Raw genomic sequence first — 26,693 nt, 5'->3', positions numbered from 1 at the left:
TCCTTTGGTTTTCCATCCATAACGAAATAGTTACCCTTCGGTTGATCAATCTAGCACCAACCACTGATGCAAATTTGTCCACTATGTATTGGACTTCCATTATGCTACAGGTTAGCATGGTGCCTTACATGGTTGGATATCCACTGCAGGCTGCACTGCGATACTTCTCAACATCTAAAATGAGTCAGGTGTTGAGGGATCTGAAGGATTTTCTAAGGCTCACCACTAGGGAACTTAATAGCAGAGTGGTATCAGCGTACACATCTCCAGGACAGGGAGCATGGACCAGCAATTGTTTTTGGCTCCAAGTTTAATTTTCTTTTTTTTTGACCAGTGTTACCCAGCAACAAGGAGGAAACTTACTCCAATCGAAGATTGTAATACCTCTGAAATGTGTTAGGTGTAGCCTAGCATGCAGCTTTGCAGATGTGTTTTCCTGGGACAAACTGCGAGAGGGGTCTGGATGCAGACCTGATGCAGGCAATTTGAGTTGCATCCAATGCTTTTTAATGGGCTCAGCTAACCCCACCCCTATCCCTCAGACTGACGCCATTATCTCTAATGAGTGCATTGCGTCTGACATTGCATCACTGAGAGATGCAGTCTCAGCCTGCATCATAAAGTCTGCATCCAGACACTATTGCAACTGCACCGTTCTAGACTCTATTATACCAGGATTGGGTCAAGACCACAAACTCAAGGATGCATGCTTGCTATACACAACGTGGCTGCTCACATAGAGCCGGCACTTGAGCTGGCACACTGTGTCCATCTCAGGGTTCATATGAAGCAATTTGAGTAGCAAGCATGGTTGTGAATGTCATATGCCCCAGGAGAGAGTCTCTGAAAAGATTTTGTGGGACCACTATTTTCCTGCTGAACTAGTTCAGACATGCAAGCTCTGACTAGTTACAATCAATATGCACTGTGTGATAGTCATGTCCAGCTCCCAGCCAAGCATGCCTTTTTCTCAGCTGAGCTATAGTCAAAAGGCTGAGATGCAAAAGCACCACAAACCAGTGCATAAACAACTGCCCCCACAAACACGCTAAAATTAGCAAGCCACCAAAAATATTGAGGAAGTACGGTAGATGCCTGCCCCGTCCATAAAATGGAGCAGACACCTTCTGGGATTTTGTAAAGACTGAGAGTGCCTGAAGGGTAGGATTTTTTTTTTACGGTGATGCCTGACCCTCGAATGACAAGGCAAAATCAAGACATGAAAGCATGTGTCCTTCTGGACAAACCAAACCTTAGGACATACACACTCTGTACACCTGCTAGACCTTTATCACAAGAATGGCCTGTTTGCTATGAATTGAAGATGAGGGGCTGGAATATACCAACTTTAGAGGTAACAGTTTTTATTAAAGAAGAAAGCACTTGACCAGTGCTGCCAAACATCTGCATAACATTCTTTGTTCACACTCATTGGATAGTAACACTCAAACTCTCAGAGGGAATGGTCAGATTTTTTTGCAAATTTGCAAATTACAGAAACAGCATTGGATTGTTTGCCTTATTTATGTATTATGAAATATGCACATCAACATTCATTCATTCACTTTCCTTCGGCAAGGCATCATGGTGGCGCAGTGGGTAGCATGATCACCTCATAGCAAGAAGGTCGCTGGTTCGAGCCCTGGCTGGATCAGTTGGCAGCATATGTTTTACACAGTGGATGCTCTTCCAGCCACAAACCAGTGCTAGGAAACATCAATACACACTCATACACTATGGCCAATTTAGTTCATCCAATTCACTTATAGCGCATGTCTTTGGACTTAGGGGAAAGCGGAGCACTCGGAGGAAACCCGGAGGGACTTGAACAAGCAACCTTCTTGCTGTGAGGCGACAGTGCTAACCACTGAGCCACCACATATCAATATGATATTTAAAAAAAAGGATTGTCCAAACAGACCAACAAGACAGGCTGAGCTGTGCTAACCAAGGTGGCAGAGCCCATGAAGGTGTCAAATATGGAGCAATTTCTGATGCATCAGCAAGCTTGATGTGGCTGGTGAGGTAATGGTAATGGCTGCAAATGTAGACCAGGTGTAGAGAGTGCATGTAAATGCCTTTAGTAGGTAGTAGCCAACACTGTGCCAATAGGCGGCTTAGCAGTCCTTTCCGGCCGAGACTTATGGGGTCATCACACTGGACTGCTTCTTCACTAATGAGAACTTGTCTGTAAATTCCCCGAATAGTTCAAACTGAGGAAATGTAAAGAAAGTGAGAATAATCATCAGGTCCAGCCAGAGACAGTGCACCTGGGCCACTAGTGCGGACAATGTGTTCAACCATTTTATGAGTAACGTATAAGAAGGCTTGCTTTTGTAACAACGATCTTTGCACAGCCGTAGGGATGCCCTCACAATGAACTCTGCATCCACATGCTGGAGCACAAAACACTGGAGCACACAATTTCTGCCACAACCAGGAAGGCATGGCCGCCATGACATCTTGAAAAAGACAGTTTTACCAGCCATGTAGCTCTTTTTGAAAAATAAAATGCTCTTTATTGGACTGCTGTTTTGTGTGTGGACTCAAGCCATAGAATCTACCACTGAATGCACTGTTTCACCACTGGAACTTTTCTTTCTCCACAGGACCACGAGATTGAACACACAAAACATGTTGGAAACAAAATCTTAAGCAAAAGTATGATCTAATAGTTCTGTCTACATATTCCTAATTGGAGAAGTGGCTCCACATGCAGATTGCATTAGACAAATTCATTGTTATTTCATTGGCCTGTTTTCATAGAAATCAGTTATTGGTCTTCTAAGCGAATCCCATAATTGAATCCAACATAACTCTATGTGAATATGCAGACCTCTGCAAGCAAGAACTAAAGCAGCTAGAGTTCAAAAACAGGCCAGTTTTAAGCAAAATTGCCTTTTTGTTGACTTTTTTTATTTAATTGAGATAACTGAGAGCGCATGCTCGAGTGACGTCACTGTCACCGGACGGTAGCTTCGCTGCGTTTGTTTGGAGTTCGCTGCGTTTGTTTGAAGTTTAGATTCGCAATTTACATTTTTATCATAAAATACTTCCTCATTCGCTAAATATTTATCTCTCCTACTTGGGGTGAACAATCCCCTAACACACTCTTACAAACAAATCTACTTTTAAACGATCTGTCTCTCGAGCATCCGCTTGGTGTTTGTAGCTTTAGCCTGCTAGCACCGCTGGTCAGCTAAAGCTACCAACCTCTTTCACTCACTTATTTTCTCACTTTCTGGCTTTGCTCTTCACCTTGTACAATGTCGCTTGCGTGTCTGTCCTTGAGTGCAGGAGAGGCATCGATGGAGGCGCTGGAGCTGGAGCTGGAAGCGGTGGAGTCCCAGATTCGCTCGCTGGAGACGAAGCGAGAGGGCATCAGGGCTCTGCTCTTAACCCGTACTCGCTCGTCTGAGGTAAGTGTTCGATACAACGACAATCTCCCAGTTTCCTCAACCCCGTGTGCTTCTCTGTCCAGGCCCAGCGCACCGAGGACGCGGTTCGCCCAGGCATCGTTCACGCCGACACCCGGCTACCACGGCCCCTGGGAGCAGCCGCGTAAGGTGCTTACCAGGTCCCGGGGCAGAACGTCTCCTCCTCCGGTGTTCGAGATCCCCACGGAGAACCGCTTCGCCCCTCTCCGCGAGACGGGTCGCGATGTTGCCATCATTGGCGACTCAATCGTGCGCCACGTCCGCTCCACTTCCTCCAAAGGTAACAAAGTACGCACTTTCTGCTTCCCTGGTGCCCGAGTTAAGAATATTTCTGCACAGATACCTACTATCCTGAGCGCTGCCGAGAGCCTCGGTGCCGTCGTCCTCCACGTGGGGACGAACGACACCGGGCTCCGGCAGACGGAGATCCTGAAGAAGGACTTCAGGAGCCTGATCGAGACGATTCGACGCACCTCGCCCGCCACGCAGATCATCGTTTCTGGACCGCTTCCTACCTACCGCCGAGGAAATTAAAGGTTCAGTAGACTTTTTGCTCTGAATGAATGGCTATTAACATGGTGTGAAGAACAGAAATTGCTCTTTGCCAATAACTGGAATCTTTTCTGGGAGCGTCCTAGGCTTTTCCGCGCTGACAGGCTGCACCCCAGTCGAGCTGGAGCTGAACTCCTGTCGGACAACATCTCCAGAACACTTCGCTCTATCTGACTAGTAAGTAAAAATTCACAAAATTCGCAATTTAGCCACACAGACTCCTATTCGTCCCACATAAATATCAGTAATGCATACCTAGCTTACCACATAGAGACTGTGTCTGTTCCTCGTATTATTAGATCAAGAAACAAACGTACTGTGTGCTCCAGAAATAATCTATTAAGAATTAAACCAGAAAAAACACTAAAAAGTGAAAATACAAATTTCATGAAGCTTGGTCTCCTAAACATCAGGTCACTAGCACCTAAAGCACTTATCATAAATGAAATAATAACAGATAACCATCTTAATGCACTCTGTCTCACTGAAACCTGGCTGAAACAAAATGACTATATTAGTTTAAATGAGGCAACTCCTCCAGGATTCTTATATAAGCATGAGGCTCGTCAAACTGGTCGTGGTGGTGGAGTCGCGTCAATCTTTAGTGATATTCTTAATGTTAATCAGAGAAACGGACTTATGTTTAGCTCCTTTGAAGTACTAGCGCTTAATGTTGTCCTTCCAAACACTATGCAAAAACCTATGTTATCTCTCGCTCTAATCACCATATATAGACCCCTAGGACCCTATGTCAATTTTCTAAAAGAGTTTTCTGGTTTTATCTCTGACTTACTAGTTAAAACTGATAAAATACTAATTGTAGGAGACTTTAACATCCACATAGATGACGCTAACGACACATTAGGGCTCGCGTTTATGGACTTGTTGGTCTCACTAGGAATAAAGCAAAATGTTATTGGTCCAACCCATCGCCTAAAGCATACACTAGATCTAATTCTGTCTTATGGAATTGAGGTCATTGATGTAGACATTATACCACAAAGTGATGATATTACAGACCACTACCTCTTACTATATAAGCTGTGTTTACCTGAAATTAGCAGATCCGCTCCGATATATCGCCCTAGTAGAACTATTGTTCCATCCACTAAAGATGAATTTATAATTACTTCGAATAGCACCCGCAAACACAAATGACCTTGATGTAGTAACCAGCAGTATGGATGCCATCTTTACTAGCACTCTAAATACTGTGGCACCCATCAAACTAAAAAAGGCTAGAGAGAATAAAACTACACCGTGGTATAATAGTCAAACCCGCGCTCTCAAAACAGCAACCCGTGCCCTGGAACGTAAATGGAAAAAAACTAATTTAGAATTCTTTAGAATTGCATACAAAGACAGTATGTCCAGCTATAGGAGGGCTTTAAAATCTGCCAGGGCTGAGCACCTCCGCAAACTGATAGAAAATAATCATAACAATCCTAGATTCTTATTTAACACCATCGCTAAATTAACAAATAATCAGTCATCTTTGGAACAAAAGTTCCACCGCAAATTAGTAGTGATGACTTCATGAATTTTTTCAGTGATAAAATAGAAGGCTTTAGACAGAAAATAGGAGATATTAAACTTTCTGCACCGCCTTATACTTCAGATCCAGTAAACACATCTCTGAATCTAAATAACCTACAGTGCTTTAAAATCATAAAACAGGAAGAGCTAGACAAAATTATAAATAGCTCTAAATCAGCTACGTGTATATTGGACCCAATTCCAACAAAGTTACTGAAAGAATTGCTACCTGTTATAGGAGAAACTCTTCTTAACATTATCAACTCTTCTTTATCTTTAGGCCATGTTCCAAATCCTTACAAGTTAGCTGTTATTAAACCTATTATTAAGAAACCACAACTGGACCCCAGCAACTTAGCTAATTATAGGCCTATTTCAAACCTTCCATTTATATCAAAAATACTAGAAAAAGTTGTTTCTGCTCAATTATGCTCCTTTTTGCAGACCAACAATGTTTTTGAAGTGTTTCAGTCAGGTTTCAGAGCTCATCACAGTACAGAAACTGCATTAGTGAAAATAACCAACGATTTACTCTTAGCTGCTGACCAAGGGTGCATCTCGCTATTAGTTCTACTCGATCTTAGTGCGGCATTTGACACCATTGACCATGGTATCCTTATTAATCGCTTAAAGTCTACAGGTGTCCAGGGACATGCCCTACAATGGTTTAAGTCATACATATCTGACCGTTACCAGTTTGTGAATATTAATGGACAGCCTTCACAAATCAGCCCAGTAAAATACGGGGTGCCTCAAGGACCCGTTTTAGGCCCTTTGCTGTTTACAATATACATGCTACCCCTGGGAGACATTATTAGAAGACATGGGATCAGCTTTCACTGCTATGCAGATGATACTCAATTATATATTTCAACTAAACCTGACGAGACGTCTAATCTGTCCAAGCTAACTGAGTGTATTAAAGATGTTAAAGACTGGATGACCAACAATTATCTTCTCTTAAACTCAGACAAAACAGAATTATTACTTATTGGGCCAAAATCCTGTACACAGCGGATCTCACAACTCGACCTACAATTAGAGGGATACAAAGTTAGCGTTAGCTCTACTATAAAACATCTGGGTGTCATATTAGACAGCAATTTAACTTTTAAAAATCATATATCCCATGTCACAAAAACTGCTTTCTTTCATCTGAGAAATATCGCTAAGTTACGAAGTATTCTATCCATCTCAGATGCAGAAAAGCTAGTCCATGCTTTTATGACTTCTAGGCTGGACTACTGTAATGCACTGTTTGCTGGCTGCCCAGCATCCTCTATTAACAAACTTCAGCTAGTACAAAATGCAGCTGCCAGAGTTCTTACCAGGTCTAGAAAATTTGATCACATCACCCCAATTTTATCCTCCTTACACTGGCTGCCTGTTAAGTTTCGTATTGAATTTAAAATATTGCTTCTTACATATAAAGCTTTAAATAATCTAGCTCCTGTTTATCTAACCAATCTTCTGTCTCGCTACAATCCAACTCGCTCTTTAAGGTCTCAAAACTCAGGGCTTCTGGTAGTACCTAGAATAGCAAAGTCGAGTAAAGGAGGTCGAGCCTTCTCATTTATAGCTCCTAAACTCTGGAATAGCCTTCCTGATAACGTCTGAGGCTCAGACACACTCTCCCAATTCAAAACTAGATTAAAGGCCTATCTGTTCAGTAAAGCATACACTTAGTGCACCACTTGGGGGCTTCCACACAGGTTATGCATCTTGTTGATATACACTGTGAACATCAGCTACGCTAATTATTTTCTTTATTCTCCATTTCCACCTGGGGATACTCTTCCCGAGGCCCTCAGACTATGCAGAGTCACTGATTCGATCCAAGACCAACGACGAGATGATCCCAAGGTTTTTATATCCTGGACCAGGCCGAATCCTGAGCAGCTACTGTGATGGTCATGGAAGAGTGGAGAACATGAGATTGATTCCTGTGACGCTCCAGAGACAGACGAGTCTTCGCTGAGGCCAGCTTCCAGCCTCCGCCACTGAGACTGCAGCTCTGCACCAAACGTTTGGCCAGTGGAGAAATTAAAATGGTCGTGCCCAACTGAGTCTGGTTTCTCTCAAGGTTTTTTTTCTTCACTTCCGCCTTTAGTGAAGTTTTTTTTCCCTCTCCGCTGTCGCCACTGGCTTGCATGGTTTGGGATCTGTAGAGCTGCGCATCGTTGGATTTGCTCTTCAGTATTTGTACTCTCAGTAGTGATTATTAAACCACACTGAACTGAGCTAAACTGAACTGAACTTAAACACTACAAACTGAACTACACTGTTCCTATTTACTGTGACCTTTTATGTGAAGCTGCTTTGACACAATCTACATTGTATAAGCGCTATACAAATAAAGGTGAATTGAATTGAATTGAATAATGTTCAAACATTTATTGGAACAGCATTGAGATTCAGTTGCAATTGCTATTATCTCCATCAATTTATTTGGGTAAACATATTAAAGGAGTGCAATTTTTATAGACAATGTCAATTTATAGGTCACTATATTCTATGTTATGCATGTGGAAGAGCAGCTAAAATCAGACTATATTATTAAAAAAAAGAATAAGAGAATTCTCAGAGAATAATAAACATCTGTCTGATATTCTTCTCATCCATTTATTTGTTAGATTTATGACACATGCTCCCATTTTGAAAACACTCAGTTTTTCAATTTCATCATTCAGTCTGTCTGTGTAGACAGCAATCTGTGTATGACAAACTTCAATATTAATGATGCATGTTTACAGAAAAACAAAAAGTTTCAAAGCAGTTTATTTTTCACCCCTTCATGCCTTGCAACTATTTTGGCTGATTAAATATCATCTTTTGTGTTCAAAAGAATGAAGAAAGTCGAGTAGGTTTGGGACAAGTAAAGGGTGAAAAAATGATGACAGTCATGATAATGTTAATCAAAAAATGATGATTAACATTAAAACTATCCTTTTATCATGATTCAATGTAATATTACTGCATCAACAACTTATAAGTCTTTCTGATAAAGTAGTGCATATATATATATATATATATATATATATATATATATATATATATATATATTATATACAGTTGAAGTCAGAATTATTAGCCCCCCTCTGAATTTTTTTAATTACCCTAACCAGCCTAGTTAACCCAATTAACCTACTTAAGCCTTTAAATGTCATTTTAAGCGGTATAGAAGTATACAAATGTTATTTACTGTCATCATGGCACAGATAAAATTGATCAGTTATTAGAAATGAGTTATTAAAACTATTGTTTAGAAATATGTTGAAAAAAATCTTCTATCCGGTAAACAGAAACTGTGGCAAAAAATAAACAGGGGGCTAATAATTCTGACTTCAACTGTATATATATATATATATATATATATATATATATATATATATATATATATATATATATATATATATATATATATATATATATATATATACTTTTTAAATTATGCTCCAGTCAATAAAAAAAAAAAAAAGGTAAAATGCTATGAAACTAAAGGTGAGCTCGATAGCTCCTTAAAGTCTACGCACAGTGCGGGTGATACAGTTATACTACAGCAAACAGAAAAATCAGCGGTTGATTAATTACAACAAATAAACAACTGAAATTGTACTTAATAGGATATCAGTAACAATTGATGTAATCACCATCTTGGTACCCTCTGTACACCTGTTTGTACTTTATCATCAGAATGGCCTGGTTTGCCCCAATGTGAAGACGAGGGGTTTGAATGTACCTATCATAGGGGTAACAGCATTTGTTAAAGAAAGAATCACTTGGCCACTGTTGCTACTGTATGCATCTGCACATTCCTTTACCACAGCCATTTGCTAGAATCTACACACAAATTCTCGAAGGGAATGGCACAGGTTAGATTTTTGCAAGTCTGCAAAATACAAAGACAGCATTTATTTAGTGTGCCTGCTTGCTAATTAATTCATTTATAATTAAATGCGCACATATAAATATATCATTTAAAAAAAAAAAAAAACAATTATGAAATAATTAGCTGACATGTTCCAGTGTTACATGTTACTGTACTTTTAATTTATTTTGAAATCTGTTTTAAAATAAATGAAAACATGTCTATATATATATATATATATATATATATATATACTGTATCTGTTAGAGCTGTTGGTTATGGCAGAACCAGTTTATAATTTCTGAAAAGCCATCCAATGCAACGTTATTTGCTGATAAATAAATCAATATGACAATTAACATTTACAGCAGTGGATTTAACATATTCACTCTCCAGATGAGCTTAGAGTCTCGCTGCTTAGTGACTAGCAGATTTTGACAGTTCATTTCCATTTCTCCTCCATGTATGCTCATTCAATGCAATGCATATGAACTGCTGGGATTTCTTATATTCCCCAGGCCTCTACGCTTTAAAATTCTTTCAGTTTTAAAGGGTATAGTCAAAGTTCTTTTTCAAAGTTTTTCTAAAAACAGTGACATTAAAAGGTTAGTTGACCCACCAAAATAAATTCTGTCATCATTTACTCACCCTTAACCTGTTCAAAACCTTTATGAATTTCTTTCTTCTGTTAAACACGAAATGTTCAGATATTTGAATCAATGTGACATATGTGCAAGTACAATATAGCCAGATAAAAATAGTAGTCATGTAGCTTGCACAGTAGAGCATTTTGCTAGTAACACCAAGGTTATGGGTTTGTTTCCCAAAGAAAGATCTGACCAAATGTGTACATTCAATGCAACGTAACTAACTTTGTATAAAAGTGCCTTCAAAATGCATAAATGTAAATAAAAAAAATTCTTTTATCATCTATCATGATATCGACCAGCTCTAAAAACTAACATCTGTAGAGATGGAACATCTCTCTAAAAAAAAAAAAAAAGTCAACCATTGATGCTCTTCTGCGAATTATATTATATTATATTATATTATATTATATTATATTATATTATATTATATTATATGTGTTAATAACTTCGGGAGATTGAAAGTACAGACAAGAATGAATCGTGATCAACGAGATCGGGCTGTGCATTTGACTGTGTGAGTATGCTAATGTACATTACAGTATATGTATCCTTTGGACTTTAAGGTAACACTTTACTTGAAGAGGGCGTTCATAAGTCTCATGAAACCTTTATACCCATGAAATAAGACATGTAATGAATGTGAATGAGATTTTATGCATGCTTATCATAGCTGCCATTAAGTGTCATTTGTTCAGTTATTGTATTTTAAATGCAAAGATGACATTGTTTGACATACACCACAACCTGTTTTTGTCTGTCATGAAAACCTGACATTACCAAAACAACAAAACTTGTCATAAATATGTCATAAACATTATGAACACCACCTTTAAGTAAAGTGCTAACAAATTTACTTTGATTTTAATTATCAATTCAGCATTCAATGTAATTCAGAATTTCTGCAAATTTTGCCAAATGCTCGTATTTTATGAGAATAAACCACTAGAAATGTCTCTCAGTTTCCAACCCAAGGAGACATTTTGGGTCTATGGATTATCCTTTGGGTGGACTCACCTCCACAGACTGAAGGACACAGTGTGTTTCATCACATGACAATTGTGCCAAGACCTTGACGACTTCAGCAGATTAAACTGACTGAAATTTCATTTCTTTTTTTCTATTTTCTCCCTCTCTCCTTTCTTTCCCCCTCTGGTGGTCCTTACTGGAAAGGAATCAAGCTCAGGAGGCACTACACTTCATTCATCTGCTTCAAAATAACATACCATATATATTGTGAAAGAAATTACAACATTGAAACTAAATCAACCATCAAATCAGCCAAACTGTAAAAATCTGACAAGAAATTAATGGATCAGATGGAATCAGACAAAACCTAAGAAATGTGTTGTTCATATAAAGTTTAATTTAAAATAGTTTACAAAAAAGTACAAAATACAGTGTGATAATTAAGGGTTGTAACTCGCGCATACAGTATATGGAATTATTGATGCTGCTCTCCTGCGCTGCATTACATTCGTACAGTCTATTATACTACTCTGTGATGTTATAGATAATAAAGTAACTTATTTATCTTTCATTGTGGTCTTACGGCAATCATGATTGATAAAAGGATTGACACTGGCAATCATAAATAAGAAATTGTGCTTTAAGGAAACGGAGCATGTATTCTAGCATGCCACTTCAGCAAAGCCTATGAAAAACATGTTTACAATCTAAAGTGTAATGGCCAATTGCAATGCTTCGGAGACAAAATTCATTATTTATGAATGGTTGTTAAAGGAGAAGAACTAGCTAAAAAATCTAAAACAGTTTATAATTGTAGGAATTTTTGGGAATTTAGATTTATCTGTTTTTACTGTGTACTCACATTTGCATGCATGGATGCCTTGTACAGAGCCTGGAACATATGAATATCATTATGAATACAACTTGTGTTCTCATGTTAAAGAAGTTAAAGAGTTTGGCCAATAGACTGCACACATTACAGTATTATTGCAAAGGCAGATGACCCAGATAGAATTTGCAGATTTACTCAGACTTAAAATTTTTGTTATGATTTTAAAGTCTGTAATTCATGTAATATTTGAATGTGATGAGAAAAGAAGCAACTGTGTACTTATTTTCAGCATACAACATACAACTGAGAGTGAATTACTGTATTAATTCTTATTATGATTTAATAAATGGTCTGGCTGACCTGTTATTTTCAAAATCTTAATGCACTCTGCATACATCGGCTCATTAGAAAACACATACTTAAGCCTACATGTTACTGAAGCTGCAAAAACATACTTAAACATATGTTTGACTAATTTTGATGCTACAGGGCTGTACGACACTAACAAGTTATGTTCATTTTCACAGAAATGATATTGATAGGGACAGTATCGATAAATTAAACACCACAACTCTAAATATTTAGAACCACTTGAGGGAGGGTAAATAGTAAGTATTGTTTAGTTTTTGTGTGAACTATCCCTTAAACAATGTTTATGATTTGCAATAGAATACATTTGCCTCACCTATGTATCTATTTTTTATGAGATAGCAATGTAAAAATAGATAAAACTATAATAAAACACAATAGCATTTTAAAAACATTATTGGTTGGGTTTATGAAAGGGTTTAGGTCAGTGATTCATTGCTCTTCTGTAGGTGAATACTCTCCCACTTACATACACTGCAGTATTACATAAAGAATAAAGTAAATCCAGGAAGTTGTCAATGCAGAATAAAGCTTGACAGACTGAACTCCTGGATGTACTTTATCCTACTTTTTACATGGCTACTTGCCAGAAAACATACAAAAAATTGACAAAACATTGCACTGAGCAGTAATTGTTTACTAATTATTTTATTAAATGCAAACGGAAAGAAACAAAAATGGCTGCATGAGCTGATGGAGCATAAACTAGCCTGCACATTATTGAGTCACAAGTGGTGCCTAAAAGTCAAAAACGCAAAGCTGACAGAAACTGATTTGGCTGAATGGAGTGTATACTAACCTAAGTATAATCCATCCACAAGACACTGCTGAACAGTCAAAAACAGCGGTGTGACATGTATAGGATGTAAACATTCTCAAAGTGTCTTGATGAGCCTGTGTTATTTAACAGTTGTCATCTCTGAATAACATACCTTGGAATGCTGTGACTGACCAGTCAGAATCAAGTTTTCCAGACAATCTTGTAATAACAAGAAATTTATATTTTGGTAATAAAAAAGAATACACGGTATCACTCCCTTCTGATGCCAATAAAACTGATTGATTTACACTTAATCTTAATTAACTCATCATTCATCTGCAGTATTCACTTTCTTAATCTCTTTGTTATTGTTGGGTTACAGAGATGCAAGCAGAGAAACAGCCAGGCCAGTCCATTGCAGCTTTTTACAAATGGCATGTTTCTGAACTGTTAACTAATGGCATTTTTTCCAAACTCTTTGAGCTTTGATGGCTTTGCATTTAATGCCTTCATTTAATGCCTTATTCTTACAAGAAACATATTACAAAAGTTTTTTGAGAGACAGTTATTATGTAATCATATGATCTTATATTTTATTTGATTCAAATATGTATAAACATCAACATTTCAGGTAAATAACATTGTAGAAATAATAATAATATAATAATAAATTGCATGGTTTTATTGATAGTCTCAAATATGATCTTACCGTCCACACAGGCTGGCCTGGCATTCGTTGTCCCAGCAATCTGTCCTTTCTTACATGCACAGCGAGCTGTCTGTCTGGCAATCGTCCTGCGTGGCTGACTGCTGTCTTTGTCTAAAGTGACAATCTCACAGGTTCCTGCTGCAAGTTGACCTGCAACACATACACAAAGATGAGAAAGAAGTTCAGAGGGAAGCACTGGTGAAAATAACAAAAACCTCATACGTACATACATTTGCATATAAATTGGCTACTTCAGGTTGCTTTAAAAGTTTAGGAGACATTGGGGTTTTGCTTTGTTTGGGTATCAGATTAATGCATGACATATTATCTAAACATTAATATATATTAGGAATTGTCTTAACCATTGTGCTGTATTGTATATTGTATATTTCATTTGTCTTAAGGGTAAAAAAAATAAAAAAGTTTAAAACAGCTAGATTGAATTTCAATCCATGAAGAAACAGCCTCACCATTCATCAGAAACTCTCTGAATATCTAGGTTTACTTTATCAGCGTGCTGTATTTCATCAATGTTTAACATGTTTCACCATGATGTGAGCCATTTTAATCCTCTAAACAGTTTAATGTGTGTATGTCTTTAAGAACAGTGTTAAGGTAGACCAGTCACCTGATAGCAAGCAGGAAATAATATACAGAGAGCAGCATGGTCAACACAAGAGGGCTACTAACATCTTCCAAATTTTTCTGGATTCTTTCTGGATTTACTTTACAACAATGTTCTTGCAAGCTGGGGTATTGTCACTCTTTTGGATTGTATATAACCAGGTGGACTATTAATTTGGGACTTTTAGAGCATACCCAGCAAAAAAATTGTTTTAATAGACGTCTAATAGACATCTAAATGTAGACAGCTTGTCTAAAACAAGGCTAAACTTGAGCTGTCAGTGAAAATACGACTATGACGACTATGCTTAAACATCTATTAGACATATTTTAAAAACAAAAAATGCTTGCTGGGTACCTTGATTTTTGGACTGCTTTTAGGGATGTGTTCATTGAACTGTATGCTTTCACCAGACTGATTTTCTTGTTTTATTGTGTTGTTTGCGAATAGATCTTTCCTACTACAGTTATTTTTGTGTAATTCACACAACTAAAATCAGCCCCTAATTTATTTTATCAACTTTGTTACCTGCTGTCGAGGCTAAACCCTAGATAGAAGACTTTCATTGAATTAACATTAAATCAATGGTCAAAAGTTTGAAACTTCAGTGTTGAATTTTCACCAGCTTTGTGCCCTCCAATAATACTTTTTCAATGATAGAAATAGATTGAAGAACACAGAAGCAGTTGAGTATTAAGAATTGACGATACACATTCTGTTTCCAAGAAGAAACACTTAAGAAACACACAATTACTTACTTAACTTACTCCCTGGGCCATTTATATAGAAGTTGATATTTAGCTGCACCATACTGGTGTTTCTTAACATCTAGTTTTTACGAGGTGGGTTGTTAGCCCAAAGCTCAACCCCCAACCTGGAGGACCAGGACATACACACACATTACAATTTAGTATACCCAATTCACCTAACGCAAGTCTTTGGACTGTGGGGGAAACTGGAGCGCCCAGAGGAAACCCTTGCTAACATGTGGAGAACATGTAAACTCAAACACACAATTAAAACTGACCTTTTTTTCTGTTACGTGATTACAAAAGTCCTTAATCACATTTATGAAAAAATATATATTTAATTAGCCATCACCATTTTGGAGAACAATGTTTGCTTTACTTTCCTTATGATGGTTTCATGATATTTGCTACATCCATAAAGAAACGAGCAAAAGAAAAGCTAAAGAGCTCAAATAACGTAGTCCCGTGGATGTTTCTGGAGACGGCAAAGTATGTCGCCGGAGGTACGTTTGGCTGCATTTAATTTTTTAAGCGAACATTACGGGGCAGTATGACGCCGTTCCTCTTTGCTGTTACCGGCTGACTTGAGACACAGAGAGGAGTTGACCACGAGGATGAGCGGGTTCGAGTCCGGGGAAAAGTGGTTCCAGAAATCAGGTAAGACAAAAACAAAATCCAAAAAATAACAGGGCGAGAATGTGGTAAAATCTGAAAACCTCTTTTTCTGGACGGCTTTTGTAAATTGTTGGTTTAGGGAAGTAAGCGGGTGGGCGGGTCAATCGGTAGAATTGGTTGGGTTTAGGGAAGGAGTAGGGTGGGTCAGACAGACGGTCGTTCGACAGCGGCCTCTGGTGCGTTTACGTGAGAACAGCGCGGGTACAAAGGCCACTCGCGAGAGACATTCGAGATACGTAAAAGTACACACAGCGGTGTCTCACAGATTTGCGAAGACAAAAACTGCAAAAATACGTACCTCCCGGGGCGTATTTTGTGGTCTCCAGAAACGTCCAGAGGACTATGTTCTCAAGATGAGCCTGGGTTGTGTTTACCACTAATTCTCAACTGGTCCTCAGTGTAAATAGAGACACAGAGGCTTTAATGGCATTAAGAAAATAAATAAATCTATATATATATATATATAAATATATATAATGGCTGAACTGTTGTAGATTTATTGATTTATTGTTTTAGATTATAGTGCAGACACTGAGTGGGCCTAATGAAGGCTGCCCATGTGAGGCCAGCAATAAAGGGCCAATGTTTTGCCATTCAGCAAACGCTCAATGTTCCTGTGCTGGCAGCCCACAGGCTTGTTTGCAGGGTGGATACAACTCTACAGCAACTGTTTATATTTTCTAATGCTAAAACTACAGGCATAGGTGTATTCCTTTTGTAGAAGACAATATTCATAAAGTTAAAGAAGCAGATTCTTGTTGGTTTTGTTGGTTGTGTGTTGGAGTGTGCCTGTAGTTTTTGCGGTGTAAATATGGTTCTATACTGTAGCTGGCGGGACAGAATTGGCCACTAAGACAGTCATTGTGCCCTTTATGTGTACAGCATTGATGAAAATAGAAAATGGTATAAAACGGATTGCTTTATTCAAAAATAATAATTACAGCATTCATTAAATATAATTTTTATAATTTATGTATCTAACCACATTATGTGACAGAAGATTGGACCAAAAGGTGAACATTTTTCTTCCTTTTTTGTTTCTCACTTTCCATTGATATCCCAACTGTCAAGTTAATTTTCCTGGAGCAGGAAGATCGATGTGAGACAAACTGGCAAATCCACTACCTTTCTTGACTGTTCGCTGTGTAGTATCTATGCAGTCAGCCTCAGTGAACGGCCCCATGTGAGCCTGCTCATATTGGTTCCTCTTGGGAACTTCACCACATTTGTGGAGGCACTGGAAAATAATGTATTATATTTTTCCCTCTCCCCTACTGAGGGTCTCTCCAGCCCCACTCCAGAATCCAGCCAGCCAACACCCCACTTCATGGTGCATTTGTTATACCCTACCACAGATGGCCAGCGAAAGCCTTCCATGACGTCAGACCAGGTGTGTGAGCCGACAACACCATAAATGCCCATGGAAGTACTTATGCAGTTTTGAGAGAATGGATAGGGAGACCGTCCATATTTTGACCGTGTCAATGATATAACTCTATCTTGTTCTGCACAACTCTCTATGGTCTGCCCAAAAGAGAGTCATGACACCTCCCTGCCCAACCCATTCATCCTTTAAACCCTGTAGATACAACAGCTCATGCCAAACTTTGGGATATCCAGCTGCCAGCTCCCATGGGGTATTTCCTGTCTCTGCCTCAAACCTCCAAGATGTGGACCACACTTGTCTCCACTGTAACCTATCAGCCCACGAGCTTTGCCAGGTATTTTCATCCATCCAGCTCCATCTTGTTCAGTCCTTCATTTTCCTCCACCTCAACCCAACAGGCACAGGACGCCAAGATGATGTCAGATTGACGTTGTACCACAATGTCGTAGGACATTGCATTTTGTTTGGAAATGAAAATAGTGTTGACGTCAGAACCCAACGTCAATATTGGACAGATGTTGCATTTTTCCAACACAACCTAAAAACAACAAAATATCAATGTCTAATGATGTTACAGCTTGACGTTGTATAGATGTTAACAATATGATGTCTATCAGACGTTGAATTTTGGTTGCCATACCTAACGAAAAAATTTCAGTATTTGACATCAATATGACGTTGGTTTAAGATGTTGCTTGACAGTGGATTTTGGTCACTTTCAAACACAACCTAAAATCAGCCAAATATCAACATAATTTCACGTCATTATTGGTCGTCAAAATAACATTGCTCTTAGACACTGGCGAACTAAATCTAACCTAATATTAATTTTTTATGAGGTTGTGTGTCTGCTGGGAAGACTCAACCCGCTGCACCTTATCTGTCCATCGCTCTGGCCTTGTTGTGATATTCCCCCAGCTACACTTCAGTCTTTTGTCACTCTGGCTCTGCCAAGGTGATTCAGATCTTTGGTCCACCTCAGTCACTTGAACATCAGCTCCATTTTGACCTTCTGGTCCTTCTGTGTCACAATGATTCTATGGCTCTACGCCTCCACCTTGGGCTCCATCACCATAGGCTCTGTCTCTGTTTCTGTGCCAAGCACCCTGATATTGTCAGCCCCATCTCCACCATGCCTCCTTCTACCATTGAGATTGGGTGGAACACATGCATCATTTTTTTACACCTTCCAATCAGTATATTTTAGTGTATGCTGAGATTAAAATTACATTTAATTTAAATCACTGGCAAAGAAAATAATACAGCAGCAGCTATGATGCAGAAAATGTTCATCCATCTACGGTGTATATCAAAATATTTACAAGCTGATTGGTTAGCAGATTAAAAGTATCAATAAAAGTACCAATGCTTTTTGGGTGAATAATAATAATAATAATAATAATAATAATAATAATAATAATAATAATAATAATAATAAAAAAAACTTGTGCTATATTTGGTGTTATGTCTAAATTTCCAAATATTCAGCATATACAATAGCAATTTATAGCTCTGATTTTTTGAAGCAATTTCAAGCAAACCTGAACACATAAATGTAAACACTGCAACAAAAATTTATACACGTATTGTCCATAATTCAAGTAAAACAATACAAATAAAATCAACACAATTTCAAAAGCATTTTCAAGCTTGAGTTAGGGTTGTGTTTCACCTGCTACCTCTCTGTGTGGCCTTAAGATTAACCTGTTTGTATGGGTAGCAGTTGTGAAGTTTGATTGGCAGCAAGGTAGAAGTGTGATTTAAACTGACCTGGAGTCAGTGTGCAGAGCTAGAACAGGGTTAATTAGCTTAACGCACAGGTCACACTCAGGCTAATGGAGAATCTTAAGATACACAGCCATCCTGCTGCATTAAATGTGGGTGGTGTGTATGGGGTGAGGCAAAGGTTAAATAACATCAAACTTAACATGTTTGTGATTTCACCAAATTTATACAACCTTTAACCTAGTAATTGCAAAGTGTGAGTTGGATTATGTTAAAATCCATTTGTTGGTTTCTTTGCTTTTAGGAGGAGACTTTTAAAGCTCTGCAGACGATGAAGAAAACATAATATTTTATCACTGGGAGGCTTTTAATAAAGCCTATTTATTCTTAAGCCTATTTTACAACTTAAACAAATAATAAATGACTTCATAATTTGTTGATAATTTATTTTCAAAATTATTTAAACATGTAAAAAAATAAAATAAATGAACGTCTGAAATATCATACTGTGGCATTCAACCTAGACATGGGACGTCTACTGCTACTGATCCAAAGTATTTGAAAATGTTTTTTTAAAATAAAATATATTGTGTTCAATCAGAATCAGAATCAGTTTTATTGCCAAATGTGCTTCACACGCACAAGGAATTTGTTTTGGCTACAGAAGCTTCCTGTGTACATAAAGTGACAAGTGACAACACAAAATAAGTGAATATGAAAAAAAAAAAGATGATAAACATTAAACAGAGATGCAGTTAGTTTTATTCAAGGTTATCATACCGTCAGAACTGTACACTGGCCCATGCCTAATTCAAACAACTGTCAATATTATTTCCTCTGTCTGCAGACAATTTTGATATGACAATATGTGAGTTGTTCTAGATCAGAGAAGCCCAAACTGAAATTAAATGTTTCAAATGAATGTTATGAATTTTAAAAATGATTTTTTTTAAATTTATGTAAATACTGTCACTTGACAGATAGAGGACAATGCACAAGACATTGGCAACTTGACTTGTGTATACAGTATAGAACTGCATGTTATAACATGAATTATATGTTTTTACTGTAATAAATTCATTATAAAATGTAGACAATGCACAAGGTAATGCGATTCAACAAATTTTTGCTATTTTTTTTAAACATGAAATAAATTAGGAAATTACCCTTGGCAACTTTAATGAAATGCAGTTTGTTGTATTTACCTTCTGCCCACAATGCTCTATCAAGTGTGGTTTTTGGCCCATCATAACAAAATGTTTGGGCACCTTTGTTCTAGATATAAATTGGTAGTTTGCAATTGTATGTTTTATTGCTTTTTATCCAATTTCATTTAATAAAAAAAAAAAAAACTTTAACAAAAATCCCTCTTTGATGTTTCTAGATATTTCTTTATTTCTCTTTTATATACCTCCTCTTCTCCATGCTTCTGATAATGTCGGATAATGATATGCCATATTTGTGGTAGCAAGAAATCCATTTTTTTTTTGCTTTAACACTTATTTCTGCAGAGATTGCATTTGTCTGCCTCATCTGAAAATCCCTAAAAGTATCAAAAAAAAAACCTTCCCCTGTACTCGCTATAAGCAGAGCAACACACTAAGAGATGAAATGAAGCAGTTTTAAAAAAATCCTTTTTGTCAGCAATTCCTTTATCAGCATTCATGCATTGAAATTCCCCTTTGTCCCCATGTGGACCCCGGTTTCTTATTTTGTGCTGCGCTGGTGTTAAATTAATATATTATTTGAACATTATCATTCTTATAGAGTTGCTCTTTTCATGCATCCTTAGTAGGGTCATATTTTGACGAACAAAATTTGCCTTGATCTTTTGTAAAAAGAATTAGCTGTACTTATTAAAGCAGTGGTTCTTTTTTATTACCTTTTTATTTAACTCACAGCCCACACAACCAAAAACATATATTCCTGTGGCCCACTACCATTTTTTTAAATTAACCCTATATTTATGGCTCAGTAGGTTATGCAGACATAGACCTAAAGAGACAACCAAAATCAAGGCAGATATCAACAATGACCCAACAGATATCAACAGCACCCATCAGTGATGCAACTCTTGCTGAATTCTGTCAGAGATCCATAGTCTGCAATTTAAATGTTCTATAATTGTTGCACATACAAAAATAATAATAATAAAAATAATATTAAAAATGCATATATACAGTTGAAGTCAGAATTATTAGCCCCCTTTTATTTTTTAAATATTTCCCAAATAATGTTTAACAGAGCAAGAACATTTTCACAGTATGTCTGATAATATTTTTTTCCTCCGGAGAGTGTTTTTTGCTTTATTTTGGCCAGAATAAAAGCAGCTTTAAATTAAAAAAAAAACAAAGGTCAAAATTATTAGCCCCTTTAAGCTATATTTTTTTCCGATCTACAGTCTACAGAACAAACCATCATTACACAATAACTTGCCTAATTAACCTAAGCTGCCAAGTTAACCTAATTAACCTAGTTAAGCCTTTAAATGTCACTTTAAGCTGTATAGAAGTGTCTTGAAAAATATCTAGTCAAATATTATTTACTGTCATCATGGCAAAGATAAAATAAATCTGTTATTAGAAATGAGTGATTAAAACTATTATGTTTAGAAATAATAAATCAGGGGGGCTAATAATTCTGACTTCAACTATATATATATATATATATATATATATATATATATATATATATATATATATATATATATATATATATATATATATATATATAATTATTATTAACAATAGCTGGCAGCCCCCTGCAGTACCGTCACAACCCACTGAGGCTACAGTCCACAACAGATATTGGAGCTTTAATTAACTTTAAATAAGGTTACAATGCTTGCTAGACATGTCTTAACTTATCTCATTCAAGGATTAAATAAGGTAAAATAAAACAGCTCTGTGGTTCTCATACTTGATTGGATTGAGAGAACTTTTCAGATGTCCATTATTCTACCAGTATCAGCACAGGAACTGCATCACACAATAAAAAAGAATGAAAAAAGATGTTCACGATGAATCAGAGACATGGAAAATGTGCTGTTGCTGGATCCCACTGCATTTGATGAGAAATGAACACATTTACGACAAATTTATGGTAAATGCACAGATATACAGACGCACATTTACTGTGTTTTAAAAAAACTGCTTCCTTTTTGTCTAATTTAAATACAAAAGTTGCCAGGGTGTTTTGAAAGGTTACTTAATCTAACAACAAAATCGCCAAGTTAGCAAAACTGCAATACTTTTAAACAATGTATACTATAGTTATCTAAACATGTTGTTTTATCCACTTTTCTTTGTGACTTTTTCCAAGCCCCCAAGCTTATTAAATCACTTTCTCATGCATTAAGGTCATTTAGATAAATATTCTGCAGCAACATGAACAGCTGAAGTAAAATTGTAATTGATTTTGTGCTTTTGCAAAGCCTAATGGCTCTTGTAGATTACTGACAGTAGAGGTGTCAGTACTAATGCATTTACACATAGCTCCTTCACTTTGTGTGATACTGAAATATGTAATAAAATGTATTTTAATGGCAGACGTTGGCTGAATCTAAGTTCTATTTATAACTTGAATGCTTTCATATTAAAAAAAAACAAAAAACAGAAATGCTGAATTGCAGGAAGTCATTTCGCAGATGCTTCTATTGCTCAGTCATTAAGAAGAAAAAAGGTTATTTATGCAGTGCATTCACACAAAACAAGAAGAATGAAACTGAGGAAATTAAAAGATGTGACATTAAAATCTCATGGCTGGTAAGCTCTGTCTTAAAATGATTAACCTAAATAAATTGAATATCTAAATATCTGTTTTATATCAAGTCAGAACCTCCATTTACATTATCAGTGTTTGCAACATGCAGCTGCATTTACAAATACTGTACAGGTGCGAGTTTTAAAAGATCCAGTTCACACAGCAACTTAAAAAGAGGTTTGAATGTCTTCATAAATGCACTGTACCTGCAACCATAGTAACTGATAGTAACCAATGTGACGTCAAAGATAACAAAGTCCACATAATGTCTAAGTCAATTGACATTGAAGCACAAGTTCACCCGTCAGATACTTAATAGCTTTTAAATTTTGAGTGGAGAACAAGGTCATGCACAGATCACAAAACTGAAAAGAGCAGCTCTGATAGAAGACAGTGACTGCTTCTAAAACCTTTCAATAGTACACAGTGCGCACCTCATTTCTACATCCCTGTAAGCTACAAAATCACACAGAGAGTCCTGTAACACACGCTAGACATGCAGCTTTACATTGAAGAGTAGCTGTTTGTCATTGAATGTCATTGTAAACCAGTGCCTATATAGAGCCATATCACAGATACAAGTGAGATGTATAAAACAGTCTAATGCACAAGTGTGTAAATAGAAAGAAACAAACACCAACTGTCTTAAAACTCCTTCTGTGTGCCAAACTATCAAGCAGCAAAGGAATGGAAAGTTTCTTTATTGCATTTGGTTATGTCTTAGTAATAACAAAACAGTCCTGAGCTTACTCAGCATTACATAGTTGAATGGGGTGAGACAAAACAAAAGCAAATTCACCACCATTAATGCCAAAACCAGTGTTTCCCCTAGGATTATATTAGGTGGTGCCTTGCCACCCTTGAAAGTAATTTCATTTGATTTTCTATATATTGCTATTCGCTACATAAGACATTTTTAAGGTTCTTTTTCTACAGAACAGGCCTAAACTTTTTAAATAATAATAATAATAATAATAATAATAATAATAATAATAATAATAATAATAATAATAATAATAGTAATAATAATAGTAATAATAATAATAATTCCTTACATTTATATAGTGTTTTTCTGGACACTCAAAGCACTATAAACATTTTTGGAGGGAATCTCCTCATCCACCACCAGTGTGCAGCATCCACTTGGATGATGCGACGGCAGCCATATTGCGCCAGACCGCACACCACACTGATTGGTGGAAAGGAGACAGAGTGATGAAGCCAAATATCATATGGGGACGGTTAAGAGGCCAGAGGGCAAATTTGGCCAATATGCCAGCGTTAAACCCCTAATCTTTTTCGAAGGACATGCTGGGATTTTTAACGACCACAGAGAGTCGGGACGTTGGTTTAACGTCTCATCCAAAAGACAGCGCTCACTGAGCAGTATAGAGTACCCTTTACTATACTGGGGTGTTAGCACCCACACAGACCACAGGTTGAGTGCTCCCTGCTGGTCTTTGGTCTCTTTTTAAATAAACAAATAAGCCTTATGCTATTTATCTTGCTCACATGATGCCATGACTTGCTCTACATGGTTAAGCGTTTACATTTATCTACTGTTTTTATATCACATATGATAGAATTCACTCAAACCAGAGAGTGCCTGTTGGAAAATATGTTGAGTTAACCAAATGTACATCACATAAAATATCTGTAGAGTCAGGCAAAAGTAAATAAATCAGAATTTTATGTGCAGTGCTGTACTTTGCGTCCAGTGTGTAGCCCACTCATGTGACATTGTCGCAAAGCACATTCAGCCAAAGCCTGTTTGAAATAGGCCATATGCATTGTATCAAGTGCAAAACTGATCCACATCTGTCATAAGCATACTCAATCTGTTTCACATGAACCTTATCTGTTCACACTCTATTCACATTTTAGTCTGATTTAATCACCCCCCAATGACGGTTGGGGTTATGGGTGGGGTTTGGTGCCACGCCTCCTTTTAAAAATTGTCAATTTTTGTACTACTGAATTCATATGAATTAACCATTATTTATCATGAATTAACCAACTGACAAAACTTAAAATAGCTACTTTTCCTCATGTGATCAGACAGCTCACACACAGTGGCATCGTTTTCATCAATGTGTTCAAACGTTAGTACTTATTTTCAAACAATACTAAAACTAAACATGACAGAGAAAAAGTTTACTGTGATTTTTTGTCTATTATTATTTTAGACTACTTGATACATTTTTTAAGTGGCCTGTTGGATTTAGAGTGAGAATACAGAACAAAAATCATCTCAGTTTTACTTATATAGAAATTTGTAGAACAAATTGAAAGGATTTATATTTACATAATTGTACTTAAGACCAGTACAGACTAGAATGCATATAAATACAATGTATTGCTCTACATCTTGCAATAGCCTGTCTTTAACTGTCACAATTATTGCTGCAAATTTTGAGAGAAAATGGCATTAAATCTGTCATTTTAGGTAGCAAGAAATAAAAAAGCAAGTGAGTGTTTGAGATCTACCAAGTGAATGTGATTACCTTTGTTTGTACATTTATGCTTTAGGTCAATGCAAATCCTTATAACCGAGCATTAGTTTGAGCATCTCCTGAAGAATGGTATGTCTTTAGTATTCTTTCAAGATTTAAGGAGATGTTTGATGGCAATGCCGATTTTGGTCCCTACTTCCTTTCCTTCCTCACTTAACCAATTAAAATAATAATAGTCACAACTAGAGACAAATGAGACATCTTAATAGAAAGTGTAAATGGTGGCTGTGTTATGCTTGTCTCTTAATATCACCTATGTCCTCCATTGTAAGTCTAAGATTTTAAAACCCCTTTTTACCAGTCAGCAGTTAAATCTTAAGGCTTAATAACACATCCTCTCAAGGGGCCATTTGTTTGAACATGCCACAAGATGGTGTGGAATAAGTTGTGTGATGCACTTAAAGTTAGTATCATAGTTAAGTAATGCTTTACTCAAAGATTTTAAACTTGATTTTTAAAACTATTTTTTTATTGCACTCTAACTATGAGCCATTGTTTAGCTTGCCTTAGCTCCACAAAATACATCACAGCCCCTTAAAGCTGATAAAAGATTTTTTCAACACACTTATATTGAAGATCCATTGTTATAGAGGTTAGCTCTATGACCTTATTACTTTAACTCTTCTGCCAACTCAAAACAAGAGAATAACCATAAAAGCATTCTGCACTATTTTTACAAAACACTTTCTTTCAGCATTCTGCTGTCTACAAGTAATTCTTATTGATGGCCCCTTTATAACCTTGGCATTAAACAGAGACTGTTAGCCGGAAGGCAAAACTCTCACTAGTATCGAGAACATACAGTATTCTATTTTTTCTGATTTGTTCTTCTCAGAATTTCCTTTTGTGACTCTTGACATATCACTAGGCCCACATGGAATCTGCGTGCACAAAAATCTGCAGATTTCCGCAGATTTTTAGCCCATCATTGAGTCTATGGATTTACTTGTGTAAATGTGTGTAAATTTATATTTACTCAGTTTTTAAATTAATTTCACTAATATTATTGCAATATAATAATAGTATTATTAAAATGTTCATATGATTTATTTACAGTACAGTTGTCTTTTAGTAGATATGTTATATAAGAGATTTGGTTTGTTTACCAAATAAGTGGATCTATTTGGATTTACATTGTAAACATTTAATTAAAAATGTAAAAATTATTATTTTTATTTCCTATATTAAGTTTTTAGTTATGATATTCCTAAAATAATTCTGCATAAATACGCAGATTTTTAACTGAATTTTTAGCAGAAATAACAAAAAATGTCTACCACCCATCACCAAAATGACACACGTCGCCATATTCATGTATGTTTTTAAAACTTTTATCTGCATTGTACACCCCCTCCCAGCCTTTTAAGTTTAATAACAAACTAGCAGTGCTACTAGAACAATGCATTTTAAAAAGTGTTACACAGTCTCAAACCACACTACTGACTGATTCCTACTATCTCTAAAACTCTTATTGATTATTACTGTTCTGTCATGGCAACACTCAGGGAGATTTGATATGGTAATAAAGCAGTATATAACAATTTCGATATGTTTGATCTTGGTGGCATAGACCTGCTA

At 36.7% G+C, this 26,693-nt stretch overlaps 1 protein-coding gene across 3 annotated transcripts in view; it reads right to left on the bottom strand.

Annotated features, from left to right (window-relative positions):
• The window catches only part of tafa5a (TAFA chemokine like family member 5a), a 159,317-nt gene that overhangs the window by 42,100 nt on the left and 90,524 nt on the right, over positions 1-26,693 (bottom strand). For all 3 annotated transcript variants that reach the window (XM_056455447.1, XM_056455449.1, XM_056455448.1), the window contains exon 2: positions 13,680-13,829. In XM_056455447.1, the coding sequence (XP_056311422.1) occupies positions 13,680-13,829 (150 nt within the window). The remainder of the gene's footprint in view (positions 1-13,679; positions 13,830-26,693) is intronic.

Source organism: Danio aesculapii, chromosome 4 (assembly GCF_903798145.1).
Source record: "Danio aesculapii chromosome 4, fDanAes4.1, whole genome shotgun sequence".
In the NCBI taxonomy this organism is placed as follows: domain Eukaryota; kingdom Metazoa; phylum Chordata; class Actinopteri; order Cypriniformes; family Danionidae; genus Danio; species Danio aesculapii.
The sequence above is the reverse complement of the archived record's forward strand: the minus strand, read 5'-3'. Positions and strand labels throughout refer to the sequence as shown.